Raw genomic sequence first — 14,954 nt, forward strand, 5'->3', positions numbered from 1 at the left:
ACATAGCGATTTTTTACAGAGGTGCTTTACAGAAATAGGGCTGGACAGACAGCACACCAGCGTAGCACGGAACAGCAAACCAGAGCGTTCACATGCAGTGACAGGAAGAAGGCACTGTCAGCTCAGATCACCAGAGAGCTCTAGTGTCTTGATCCACCCTTCCCCTGCATATTGATCTATTGGCTAGGAAGGAAAGGCTAGAAAGTTTTGAGCTTATGTTTAAAAACATAAAGCCCAAACATGAAAAGGGGATATTGTCCCATAGGAGCTCTGTAGGAGAAGCGTCTGTATCACACTGTAACTCTTATTCTTGGAATTTTAATTTAGTCAGCACCTTCTGAATGAAGTAATCGTGGTGGAGGGTGAGAGATAAGTAGTCTACAAAGATATTCTGGTACAAGACCATTTAAAGCCTTATAAGGTAGGATATGAGCCTTGAACTCAAAACAGGCAATTAATGAAGAGGCCACAAGCACCAGACTGTTCACATTTCTTGGTTCTTGTAAGAATCCATCCTAGCAGCTGTATTCTGAACCAGTTGGACCCTTTTCAATGTTAGCTTAGTGCAACCAGCTAGTAACAGATAGTAAATCATTAACGGAGTCCAACCAAGGGTTATAAAACAATGAACCATTTTTTGATATCTTTCACCCAATTTAGATATAGTCCTAAGCAGAAAGAAGGTTGCTGTTGTGATTGTATTTTTGTATACCTGAAAGAAGACATGAGTCAGTAGTCACACCATGGTCTTTAACAATTGCACTGAGACAGAAAAGACATCTAAATTGAAGTGTAAGATTTTCCCTACACTGATATGCTAATCCTCTGATTGGTACTAGGTCTCCTGCCATGCTATGTGACCTTTGGGGTGGAGCAAAGTTACTGGGCAGCTCTATTGCGTGGCACCGGTAGTGTGGACACACCTCAGCATGAGTGGAATTGCTCATTTTGACAGAAGTCCTGAAGCGTTTCAAATGCGTTTTTTTTTCCTATTTGTTGAATGTAGAAGCACCTGGGTAATCATTCGTGTTTTTTTCCCGGCTATGTACATTTGACTAGGTGTACTGTGTAACTGTGTAGGTGGATACTACTAATAAGCCTCATGTTTTTGCAATAATGCGGAAGGATCATGTATTTGTGCCCTTTAAATACAGCAGTGGGTGTTTCGCTATGTCTTTCACTTTCACACTTTTTAAAATTGTATTCTTTATTAACATTGTTTAGATATACTCCTTTGACTAATTTCTTATTGATGGAAAGGGATTCATTTTGGTTTAATGCTCTTCTCTTTGCATCAGAGCTTTATATTGATTCAGCATGGTTGTACTTGGTTGTATCATGGGTTCATATCACAGGTGCATCAATGAAATGTAATTATTATTATGTTATTATGTATTGTGTCATTAAAACGTTCTAGTAAACTCAAAAAGTAGTCCATTACAGTCCACCACACGGACAGGTAATTTATTCCTCTTAAGCCAAGCTCATTTACTGCCATGCTGCAAGGTACGCTACAGGCTTCTAGTGACAAAACTACTGGAATTGAGTTGGACACACCTTTTTCCACCGTAGTGAATTACTGCTCGCATATTACCATTGCGCCCTGACCGTGTGAAATGGGGCCCACTGGCTTGCAGCCAGTTGCTCTGGTGGGCTGTGTGCACCTTCTCTGCTGCAGTGCGGCACATTTGGCAGTTTGGGATAAAAGAAAGGAGAAAAATATTTTATAAAAAAACAAGTTACCTTTAGATTGGAGTGGATCTTCTCAGTTAGGGGTGTGACAGTGACTGATATGGCAGAGCAAGAGGTGACATAAGTGACAGGAGAATACTGTTCATCAGCAAGAGACAATATTCACTTGGGAAAGACCGAAGAGGAACCACGGAAAGAAAATCCCATTGCCCACCACAGCCCAGGACTTGTGTAGGCATTGTTCTTTTTCAATGTGCCACATTTCAGTACCCTGACTGAAGTTTGGTGTTTTCTCCCCCAAACTGAAGATAAACACACTGTTAAGTCCATAGAAAGCTGGGGGGTCTTTTGTTCAGAAAGCATTGGTTTTACCACTCAAATGTAACAAATGGATTTTTTATTTATTTTAGATCTTCTCACTTTGTTGTGTTATTTTGTGTCTTTCAACTGAAATATATCAGTTTACTTAGTACATCACACTGTAAGGCAAGCAGCACTTCCAAGAGCTTCATCATCCATTCGGCTGTGAACAGCAGTGCACAGGACCCATTTGGCAGGCTTCCCTGCTCCCCCCATACTTGAATTGCATTTCTCTTTTTCTCGGTTTGCTTAGACAGCTTTGTAATGGATTTTAGTTGCTGCTCGCCACCGGAGTGTCCCGCTGCCACACGCTTCTCCCCCGCGGAGTTAAACGCACGGGGCCCCCGTCACCACCCTGCCCTCGCTGGAGGAGCCCAGGAGATACCCTATAACAGAGCCCTTCTGTTCGCTCCCCCTTTGCATTCTGGAGGAAATGAAGCATCCTCTGCAGAATTTTGCTGAGGGGGGTTTGCAGATCTGAGGGTTTGTTTCTTTTCTTAAAATTGAAGCTACATGGAGGGAATTTGTGAGGTTGTGATCAGACCGAGCCATAGAGAGTAGTCCCATTCTCATCTCCATTTCATCTCGTACTTTCAAACATCTCTGTGACCTTTTGATCACGTATTCTTTTATATTTTCCCTTAGAAGGGAGAGATACAAGATTACACCATTGAAGCAAAAAAGAACGAAAAAAATTCTTGTAAGATGTGATTTGCACATAACAGAGCGGCCTGATGCTTTGAAACTCATTTTATTCCTATCATGGTTTCAGAGAAAAAACACTGTTCCAATGCTGCATATTCAGAGATGTATGTATATTAATTGCACAGTATTTCTGTCATCGCATGTCAAATGATTTTTAGTACTGTCTGTGATTTTTTTTAGAATGAATGGGCAGCATGTTACATTTTGAAAATGTGTGAAATTTGTAGACGCACATCAGTCATAATACATACTATATGTACTGCTTGCAAACAAGCAAAGATTTTGAATGCAGGCATTAACTACTTCCAGCTAGAAAGCTGGCTCTTATCATTGTAATGTCAGCTGGCTATCTTGCTAGCTACCCTGCCAACAGCAGGGATGATGTTAATGAGCGAGAACATAAGCCAATACTTAGGATAAAATAACTCCCAATTAAAATGAATGTATTCTGCCATGCCACTTGTATTCCCGCGGCTACTGGCAACACAGCCTGTAATGGGAATTTTTCTCATTAGAGCAATTTGAATAAAATGTTACTTGGATTTTATTAAGCTAACAACAACGATGAGTGTAATTTGTCAGCCCTGCTAAATGAGTGAGTAGAAATTAAGCATATATGTCCAGCATACACCACATACTCACATATTAAGGTATGCAATACTGTCAGTGTACAGTACATACTTTAAGCGCATAGCATGTTGTTTGTGGTTTCAGACACAGCCGTAGATGTTCTGTGTCGCTTAATTTGTTTACTCCAGTGGAACGGGAAGCCATGTCAGACCACACCACAGTTCCCTAAGATTGAAATAAATTGTTAAAAGTAGCATGTTAATGCAGATTTATAATGATTGTGTTGGATTTAATTTAAAATAATTACTATTGGTGTGAATAATTGTCACATACAGTATATATTCTGAAAATAAAATTACTTGTTAAGCAATTCTTTTTCTCTGCAATTGTATTATAATATAAAAACACAATTTCTGCATTGTGCATATGATATAGTTCATTGCTCATAGTGGTTATTTTATACAGCCTTCTGCTCACATCTTTGTCAAGGGTGGGAATAGTTTTGGGTGACATTAAATATAATATTGGTCAATGTGGATCTAAGGGAGAATGTCCAGTAGTTGCTTCTGTACTGTGCTGCTATGCCCTTTTCTGATGGATTTAGTGGAAGATCTCTCATGTAACATATCATTTTCCATAAAGACCATAGTGTTTACTGACTAGAAGGCATTTGCTACAGAATTTGTTTGCCAGTCGGGCCTCTGGGGGAGGGCTAGAATTTAAATGCCTGTGATTTCCTCAGCTTTCCCATTAGCCCCAGCATTTGCATCCTTAGCACAAACCGAGACATTTGAATGCTAAAGGTATATGTGGAAGTCCTAGAATAAACCAATCGATTTCACATTGACTTATTCAGTGAGTTGTCAATATGAAGTATCGTTTCTGCTTCCTGATCCAAAGGAAATATTGATTAAATTGCATTGTTCCGAAGGCCATTTTTTTTTTTTTTTTTTAACAGGCATTGACAGGGTGTCTGGATGTGTTCAGTGTTGCCGTTTTGTCATTTCACCTGTCAATTTAGGACTTTTTGAGAAGCCTCGTTCTTTCCGCGTAATAAGATTTTGTTGTGTAGGTCGGCTATTGTCAAGATCAATGTCATTGACTCTCTGCTTACACAGAAATGGAATTCCGGGACCTTGGTAGAAAACAGTGCCTGCTAAAAGTCACACTACACATCAGCAAAGGTCAAACAAATTAAAAGCCACATATGGACATCTCTCCTACCCTTTTATAAATTGAAGGAGTTCAGGTGAGGTTTATCTGCCTCAGTAAAAACTTATTTCACAATCCATTATCCCCGTCAAACATAATGCTTTCTTGTTATGAATTCCTCTCTTCCACATTCAAAGGATATTGATTGGCCACAGACAATACCACCTGCTGCGGAGATGACATTGTCACAATCCAGGATAGTAAGACCGCACAGGAATACTAAGCATCTTAGTGAGCTTATGAATTCTTAATAAAGCATTAATAGCGACACAAACATTATAAAATGGATAAAAAATATTTCAATTATTCACTCAGATAATAGTATATCTGGATGAGGATAATAAAATATATGGATAATACATTTCCATATGCGAAAAGGCATTTTGAATAGGAATGGAATATATTGGCTGTGCATACCTTGTGCAGCATAACATGTTTACTACCATTTATTATTCGTGAAAGAAGCGTGCAGTTTTTTTACTGATTTGCAATGTGGATATTAAAGTATTTATAAGGGATAGTATTATAAAGTGTTACCAGAGGCCCATGTATCAAATATGTTCATCTACAGAAGGTGAATTGCTGGCTTTGGGATATGTTCATTAATTAGTTCATTTTAACACTGACAGTCTGGACCAAAGAGAATAAGAACAAAATAGAAAGTCTAATTTAATATTATTGTGTGAAATGTGTCAGTGTGCTGATGCTAAATCCTGAGTGTGTTAGCTTTAATTATACACCACAGAAGAATAGCAATGAGTCATTTTTAACATTGACAAACGCCTCCTGACATTGAAGATTAGTGAGTTCTCCACTCAGGCCATTTCTCAAAACATGAAGTCACTTTTTATTATTATTATTTTTTTAAATTTCAAGCTTGAGATATTATTTCTCATTACACAATTTGGCAGGACATTCATATGACTGATGCATTTCTGATTTCAACCATAATGGTCCTGATATTTTTGTGAGAACAGATCTAAAATACCAACAGAAAAGCAAACTGTTCCTAATTACCAAAAATAGCTGTATTATTTTAATCAGTTTTAATCAGATGGCCTTGCATATTCTACTATTTAAAAAATAAATCTTCAAGTCTTAAATATAACATTATTGATAATATTACAAAAGAAAATGTAGCTCATTACAAGATATTTTAAGTTTGCACATGCTTAGAATTTAATTTTATAATTCATTAATGCTACTGTTGGATACCTGAATCTGTAGACCTCTAAATACATAACTTATGAGTCCAAAATCAAAACACACAATTTGCATGATTCTTAATAAAAAATGATTGTGTTTCATTTAACCACAAATCAAGTGGGAAACGGAAATAGGTCATGACCAATTTTTACCAGTTTAATTAAGGCGAATAGGTTTGTTGGATAATTTATTTATTTATTTTGTTTATGAGTCTGTTGTGTGCAGTCTGTACAGGGCTGGTAATGTATTTCCACCATAAAGATGAACAGGTTTGGTGAGTAACCTGTGGCATGTGGCAGACACAGGCTGTTGCAGGGTTCATATTCCATCAATATGAACGCACCACTGACTTCATTCATCCCCAGGCTACTGATCTGCTGTGGTGGCGAAGCAGCATCACTCACTGAGAAGGATGAGAATGCCTTTAGTGCCTACTGGCTTTCGCTCTCGCTCACTCTCTCTCTCTCACACTCTCTCTCTCTCTCCCCCTTACTCTGTCTCTCGCTCTCGCTCTCTCTCTGTAAGCCACACAAAATCAGACTTTAGCAGCATGTCACAATACGCATACTGTACCACATGATTATCTTTTTGTATCCCTTGATTGTTTCTGGGAATTTTTCTTCCAATAGCTTTTCATTTAACCACTCTTGCCACATTAAACTCATTTAGATTCTCCTTTTCCCCATTAATTCTGCTTCATATTTAACATGTTGCATCTGAACACATTTTGCTCAGGATTGTGTGATATTGTAAGTGTCGTAATGTGCTGTATGGTAAATCCCCCTGGACAAAGCTAACCACAGTCTGATTTGATTTCAAAGATCTGTGCTCTTTAACTGCAAGGCAAAAGAATATCCCCTTTTATTCCCCCAGAAGAAGAAAGAAATCCAATATTTATATTAGTTCCCACTGTAGTTGTGATTTTCAGATGAAATTTATAGTTTAATGCCACGGGGGCATACAATCTTATCAGTTCTTATTTGAATTCCCACAGCTCTAGCCAGACTGTTGATAATGTCTTTGAAGTTAATGGAAGCGAGGGCACTGACTCATGGAGGAGGAAAGTGCAAGTTGTTCAGAACTGAAATATATAACTGTACAAGATTGTGGGCCATATTTACTGAGGATTTGTGGGGCTTCTATAGATGCTAACGAATGAAATAGCGTAATTTTTTTTCATATTTACTAAGGTTTGCACCTGTAAAACTAAACGGAATGCAGCATCCCTATGCATATGTGTTTTGGGGCATTCTGTTGCTTGACCGCAAAATATTGGAGGAGAGAATGGAAATTTATGCATAAGACCTGCTACAGTTGATTCATCATGACTGGTGGCCACTGCAGTAAAGTTAATTGCGTCTGGTTTTTAACGTCTGCGAAAAGCGGGTGTTAACTTCTAACTTTGCTCATTTACTCAGAAAATATTTAGCCTGGCACTGTGAAATTTTAGTTCCAACAGCTCTGACATGTCAGTACTCTAGTTATTAGCCATTTCAATTATATTCATAACTCAATCGAGTCGGAAACAATTAAAACCAAGGTTGGTATGATTTTATTAGAGGTGTGGAATAACAGCAAATGAAAACCCCCTATAATGCGCATACACAGGTTTATTCTGCACATGCTAATATTAATCAAGGAAACAAATTTCCATTGGTAATGGTAACATGAGACCAACCACATCTGATTATGAAGCATGAGCCCCATTTATCAAGCGTTACATTTATGGCAACTCTGCCTTCGTTTGCAAAAGAAGAGAATCTTTTTAAAACACATGACACTTTCGGAACAGTTGCCTGTTAGAGAAGTTGCAAGACTGTGACTCTGGAGATGTTTGGCTATTGGGTATGAAATTAAACAACCTAAAATATTAAAACTGTCTTCTGACATTTTTATAAGATTTGTTAACATTTAAAAGTCACAGAGCCAATCCATTGCATCTATGGATCCTGACACCTGTCCAAAATCCAACTTCATCAGAGTTGGAGCGGTACAACAATGTTGCTTTCCTGCCATGTGCAAGATGCTGGCAGTGCATTTAAACGAACTTGCTGCGGCTGTGCTCATTTACATAACCAGTCTTTGTAAAATACCCTGCTTAACTGAAAACATGCCACAACGCAGAATTTTTCAGTACTGAAGGTCATATGTGGCATGCTTAGTAAATATGGCCCTTTGTTCTTTGTGTGGATTAATACACAAAGTCTACAGCCCTGAATTAGGGGGTGAAATAATGCACTTATAAACCTGATGGGCCTTTGTGAGTCTAATAAAAAGAATGATTTGCATATTGGACTCTATGTTCATTAATCCTGCTGAATATGAACAGGAAAAGAGTTACTGGCTGAGAATGGGAATGCCTCTCAGAGAGAATTACAGTAACTGTGAAATCTGCTCTGCATTGCAAATTACTTCTGACAACCCGGGGGGGGGGGGGGGGGTAAGCTGTGTCCACTGTTTTTTGACTAGAACAGTAAGTCCTATATGAAAAAGTGTGTGCAATCCAGTCAGTTTCTGTGAGGTTAAGTTTTTATGTCTGAGGATTTATACCTTTGAATTTAAAGATTTACCACAGAGTACACACATTTTTTTGGGTGGCTGCCCTAAAGGTATTCTATTCTTCCTCTGAGTTTGTCCTGCATGCATCCAGACCCATCAGGTTTTAATACGTGCTCTGTATTGGAAAAAAAGCACTACCATTCTTTTCCCAGTTTGTTCAGATATGGCAGTCGAAAATATCAATAACCAGTTTTGTAACAACAGTCAGAATGTATCAGCACTGGCCGTTAAAGGCATCCTCCTCTCTCCTTCATGTTTCTTATGTTTTTAATCTTTTAAACTCTTATGTTTTACGCCTACTCTTTCTCTCGCTCGCTCTCTCTCTCTCCCCCTCCCTCCCTCCCTCCCTCCCTTCTCTTGTTCTTTCATTTTTACCTTTCACTTCTCCATGTCCTCCCCAGCACGTATCAATAGCCACTGATTAAAAATAAGCACTCCAACTTGCGGAGGAAATTGAGGAAAGCCTAACTGCGTAACTGTGTATGAAAAGTTCCAGAATGAAACGAGCCCTGAATGAGCAATAGGAGGCCATACTGATTCAGTGTTGATCCTACTGTTAAAGCCAGTGTTAATCCTCCTTCTTTAGTCTTATTCTTATTTTCTGCTTTTAAATGACTGTTCCAGTTTTAGTCCAGTTCTTTTGTTTTATCTGTTCAGTTGTTATCTGTATTGCAATGAGGAACATCTGTTCTTTCAAAATGTGGGTGGTTTTTAAAAAATCTTTTTTTTTTTTTTTTACAAAAGGATTCTTTCTCTTTGAAGAACAGATTGCCTCACATTCTTGCAAGCATGATACCAACAGATGCTCTGTGCTATCTTTACTCTAAAGCTGAGAAATTAGACAAATAGTTTTGAATAGCTAAGAAAGAACAAAAAATGGAGTAGACATTCAGTTAATTTTACTCAACAATGCCAGGAAACCAATTCATAGCCGTGCTGAAAATATGCACAAAATGTGTGGCAGTGATCATTCAGAACCGTAGCCCCACCCGCCCCTCAGTAAGTGCAAGGGATCATTACTGCAAAACTGGAAAAACAATTATTCACCACATTCCCAGCAACCAACCCACCCATCCTATTTATTTATTTATTTATTTATTTATTTATTTATTTATTTGTTTATTTGTTTGTTTGTTTGTTGGTTTGTTTGTTTGTTTTACATTCTGGAGTTTCACACTCACTGAAATGAATTTCTGGCTATGCTGCTGACAAGCACAAGAGTCTAAGAATGCTGCATAAAATGACTGATCATTGCTTGTGACATTATTCTTTTCTCAACCAGGTAGTGTGATTGAACCCTTGTGTATTTACAGTCAGTCATTACTGTACATAAACAGAATGCGCTGTAGTTTCTCCATGGAGGGAAGGAATTGTGGAGGTTTGGTCATTTGAATATTTGTTCTTGTAAGTCTTCAGATTTCAATATGATATTTATCAAATGTAATGTCCTTTCATGCTTTCTTTCTGAAGAATCAAACTTGTCATGACTTGTCAGTCATGTTAATACAAACAATGGTGTCATTTGGTATTACGGTGCCCCAAGGTTGATGCCTTCCCACTCTGGCATTTTGTGATTTTTTTTTTCCTTCTGCATTCATTTACATGGAAAAGACAATCATTTTAACATGTTAAATGTGTTCTCAAAAGATAATGTTGCTGTAAATGTCATTGGAGTATGGAATATTGCTTGTTGATGTGCTTTTGTTTCATGTAACCAACCCATGTGGCAACCAACCTGCGAAACTACTGATTTCTTTATGATTTTTTCATGCATAAGACTGGCAGAGACCAGAGAACGCTCACTCTATGAAGATTTCTGACTCGGGATGCACAAGTAATATTGCCAAACAAACTGCCTAAAAGTATTAATTAGTCAAGAGAGCAGTGAGAAGTATAAATTGAATTGTTTTTGGATAAAGAAGGGATGATGAAACCCACTGTGTGATGAGGATCTGACATCTAAGGCCATTTCCACATCTGTGGGGAATTCCCCTTGAGACTCATCTCTGCGTCTGATGTCATTGTGGGATTCTTCCATTGTTCCTCCTTTGGGTTGGCTCTCCAATAATATACGTGGTTGCAATCAAAGTCATTGGCATCCCTCTGGAACTTTTTCACTACTTTTTTCACTCTTCTTTGATTTCTTTCTCTAAACTATTTTGTGCTACTCTAATTCCTTCTTTAGGTTTGCTAATTGATTTCTGAATTTAGAGTTTCTGGTAATTTCTCCCAAAGTTCATTTGCTTCTTTTATGATTGCCTCTAGGCATTTTCTTTTTAGGAACATTTTGTTTGTTATCTCACACCACTGCTGGCGGAACATTTCATTTTCTTTCCTATCATAGGCAATTTCTCAGTTCTAAGACCTCTTGTTCAGACCCATTTTTGGGTACCATCTTCAAATGGCCTCCAATATGATTTACAGACTTGCTTCCAACATAAGATATATGATTAATTGTTCAGATCTGGCAGCCCCAAAAAAACCCATACCTTTCTTAGTGATTTACAGGGTTGCAGATGCAACTCATGCACCCAGTTGGCTTTCCAATTGATCCCAAAGGTGTTGGATGGGTTTCAAGTCAGGGCTCTGTGCAGGCCAAGTTCTTCCAGACCATTCTCGACAAAACCATTGCTATTATGAACCTTGTTGTTTGCCCAAGGGGCATTGTTATGCTGAAACAGGAAAGGGCCTTCCCAAAACTGCTGGGGAAGCACAGAATCATCTAGAATGTGATTGTATGCTGTTGCATTAAGATTTGCCTTCCCTTGTCTTTTGTGTCTGCTCTGAACAACTAAATTAGCCAGTATTTTCTCTTTTTGGTTTTCAGCTTGTTTGTCAGTGAAAAGATTGGCAGTTCATTTATGATTGGGAAGGCCTTCCTGCCAAGAGAGTAAAACTGAAGACTATGCCAATGGTGGGTTAACCCAATGCAACACATTGCATATGGAACTCAGCTCATGGAGTGCTGAATGACAAGAAGCAACAGCTGGCAGTTCAAGCTTTGGCAGCCACGTGTGCTCATCTGCATTCTGTGTGTTAGTCTTGACAGAATTTTGTGAAGAGGAGCTTACAAATGGAGTTCAATCAAATCTAAATTGTGGAGGGATGCTGAACAAGGAAACATAAAATGTTAAAAATTGACTCCACAAATGTTTATCCAGTAACCTTTTTAACAATACATTTTATGAAGCAGCCTTATCATGCAGATCAGTTTGACTAAATTGGATTGGGCTTAGCTAGTACTTGGGATGGGTGATAACTTAGGAACACTCGGTTGCTGATTGAGTCGGTGTTGGTGGGAAATAGGGTCAACTCTTCCCTCTGGACTAATCATAAATCCAATGCACCAGAGCCATGATGGGGATACTGTGCTGTAGGAGGCATAGTACTTCACATCTGATTGACTCTTAGAAATTCTGTAGCAAAGTCAATATCAACAACCTCAACTTATGTGTGTTCTGGCTGCCATGGATTAGCCATGAAGGATTCCACAAAGTTGTGGTGTAGATTGTGATTTATCACACCATGTAAATGCTGTTTGTTCATTTATTCACGTTGTTGGAGTCATTGCCATTTTCCTAACACTAGGATCCTGAGGTGCTGAAAATGCATGTCACAATATGGCTTCGGAGCCCGCAATAATGGACTTCAATAATGCATGTAATTTAAAAGAAAACGCTCACCGTTAAGAAGGGAAGTGTTTTGGTAGCGCTGCATGAAAAATTGGAAATATTAAAGTAAAACCCATAGTTTCTGTTCTGTTTTTGTTGATGTACAGTTAAAGCACACTAGGGCCCTGTATTCAGGATTACTGAGTTAGCTGGATAAAACTTGGAACCCTCCCAAATCTGGAACATGTACTGAGGTAAAAGGAGTTGTTCCAGGTTTTACTCAGCGGAGTTATCCAGCTAACTCAGTAATCCTGCTTTGTAATATACCCTCCAGTTATATCCCCAGTGTAATAGTACAGATTTTGGAGTTTCACTGCCCCAACCAAACTCCAAATTGAACTTCAGAACACACAAAAGTGTCAACCATGGGGGGTGCGGGGCGGGATTTTTCCCTACACAACTTCCACCTACAAACTACATGGCTACGTGTCTGCATTGTGCAGACAGCCTTGTTTGGTGCTTTTCTCTATAGACAGGAAAGAACTAGGCTTTTTACATTTCTGTCTGAGGCAGTGGAAATAACAAGTGCTTGACTGATTTAATGGCTGTTTTTATAGTCCCATTAAAATGAACTCATAAAATATTGATTTTACATCCAGTTTTTGATGAGCATTTATGAATAAAACAGCACGTGAGGCTGTTTCTAATATCAGTGACGGTGTAGGAATTACATTACATTTTCAGATTTTCTAAGGGCATAGCATATATCCAAATATTTTCATAGAATGTTTTTTGCAGTACATTTTTTTTTTTACATCTAATTTATTAATGTGGAGTACAGTGTTAATTTCAGCATGGAGGGAAATCCTGAACCTTATTCCAGGTGAGTGGGCAGGGACTGGTTGCTGTTGTAATCACTTGATAGCTGGCGGTGGCTTCATTCGATCAGCACACCAAAAATGGCGCCTTTTGTCATCTCACAAAGGCTGGACTCTGTGTTTATATGATGTATCTCCAGCCTAAAGGTTTTATCTGAAGAATACGTGCATAGGTCAGTGTTCAGTCAACAAGTTTTTTTTTTACCTTCACAAACAGTTTGGCTAGCCAAGCAATTAGCAGGGTTTGGGTTGATTACATTTTATTTGAATAAATTAATTTAAATTGAATTTTTTAATTAAAAGATGCCCATAATGTTCTATGGTGATTTTCCTATCAATTTAGCAAATTTAATTCAATGTCCTGTATTGAAAAGGAATTGACCCAACCAATCACTGACATATTTTTAAAGACAACTTCTATGAAGCCAAAACAGGCTGTTATATTATTTGACCTTGAATGCTAAGGACAAAGGTTGATTGAACCTAGGCCTATGTGTGTATAAGTGTAGGGTACGAAGTACAGCTACATTGCTTACATGGGTCATTGTTAAGCCTTGAAAGTCATCAGAATGAGGTAGTTCACCAAATAATTACACTGTCCAATTTTTCCCTTCTGTCTCAAGATGTTCCAGGGCAACACAGATGCAGAAGGAGTGGTCCACTACAAGTTCCCCCAGGCTATTAGGACCCGGTTCCTGCGCTTTGTTCCGCAGGACTGGAACCCTCAGGGCTGGATGGGGCTCCGGGTGGAGGCATACGGCTGTGCATACAGTAAGTTCTCTAGAGCTGACCTTGGGAATTGAGATGATCTGATGGAATATCTAGGGGTCAGCTTCCTCATGCAGGTTTCCACATACAGGAAGCAGTGTTGCAACAAATGTGTAATTTCAATTCTTTCATTTAGAAAATTATTGTTATTGATACTTATACTCTGCAATTTATTCTGGACAGAATGACAACCATCCAGGCATGTTACTAGTCATTTGCATGCAACATGCCTGGAATTTATTTTTTTTCTCATTTTGAACCTTTAGAAAAAAATGAAACTGGTTTTGGAACATTCTTGTAATAATATTATCTCACAACAGATTTGGGGATCTAACTAGAATTTAAAAATTTCAAGAATGTTTCAAACATTTTTTAAATGTTATTGTATTTGGGTTTATCTCTTCTGACCATGTGTGAGAATCTTTGAAACCCAATTTTCTAAATCTTTGAAACCCAGTTTTTTTTTTCTCTCTCCTTAATTTCCAGTGTAAACTGAAAGCAGTTTTGTACGTGTATTCACATTGAGTTTCTTAAGGGAGAAACACAGGCAGCTAGGGTTTGTAATTGCCTGAATGCATAATGCTCTAGCACCTCTAAGTTATTCTGCATAGATAGTGGCTGATATCACTTTTGTTCTGCAAGGAGTGAGACAAATGATGCATTGTTTCTGCACTGTCTAATCTGCTTAATCACACATACTGAGTCTGCCAACCGTGTTTGCTGACCTAAAATCTTTTCCTTAGAGTAGAATAGACAATGGATGACTGATCAGCTTAACATCAGAATCATTTTGAGTTACACTGAGGATACATTAAAAAACCCAGGTACCATAGTGAATGTATTCAAAAAGCAGCACTACACAAATCACTCTGCATTTTCATTGTTCTGCAATGGCATTTACAGTTATCCTTTTTTGCAGAGCACAAAATAAAGAATGTTTTTATTTTATATACACAGTAAATGGGTTGGTAGTTAAATTTCAAATTGTTTACTGTTTTTATTTATTCATTTTTTTTTATCATTGCACCAGTTTTTTTTTTAAATATAGTCTTTGAAGAAGTACACCAAGCTCCAAAATACCTGATTAAATAATATAATATTATAGTATAAAAAGAAAAGTTCTTTCGAAAGCAGAGCTCCAAAGTTAAATATAAATGTTATTGGAAAGTGTTACTAACTCAAAGGATTAAATGTCTTTTTCAAATTTTTTGTTTGGTTCGTTACTATTGGTGGTGTTGGGTTGTTTGTAGTTCTGTTTTTTTTTTTTTTTTTTGCATGGGTGTACATGTGTTTAAAACATTGCATTAATATTTCACATGCTTTTCCATGTTTGGTGGAAGATTGTAGTTTATTTGTAGCTGAGATCGTTAGACGTGGCAGCATTACATCTGTG

The 14,954-nt window shown here is 38.0% G+C and overlaps 1 protein-coding gene across 3 annotated transcripts in view; it reads left to right on the plus strand.

Moving 5' to 3' along the window:
- The window catches only part of LOC118214568 (contactin-associated protein-like 5), a 150,034-nt gene that overhangs the window by 91,115 nt on the left and 43,965 nt on the right, over window positions 1-14,954 (plus strand). For all 3 annotated transcript variants that reach the window (XM_035394642.1, XM_035394643.1, XM_035394641.1), the window contains one exon: window positions 13,417-13,564. In XM_035394642.1, coding sequence (XP_035250533.1) covers window positions 13,417-13,564 — 148 coding nt within the window. The remainder of the gene's footprint in view (window positions 1-13,416; window positions 13,565-14,954) is intronic.

Source organism: Anguilla anguilla, chromosome 15, assembly GCF_013347855.1.
Source record: "Anguilla anguilla isolate fAngAng1 chromosome 15, fAngAng1.pri, whole genome shotgun sequence".
NCBI classification, from domain to species: Eukaryota; Metazoa; Chordata; class Actinopteri; order Anguilliformes; family Anguillidae; genus Anguilla; species Anguilla anguilla.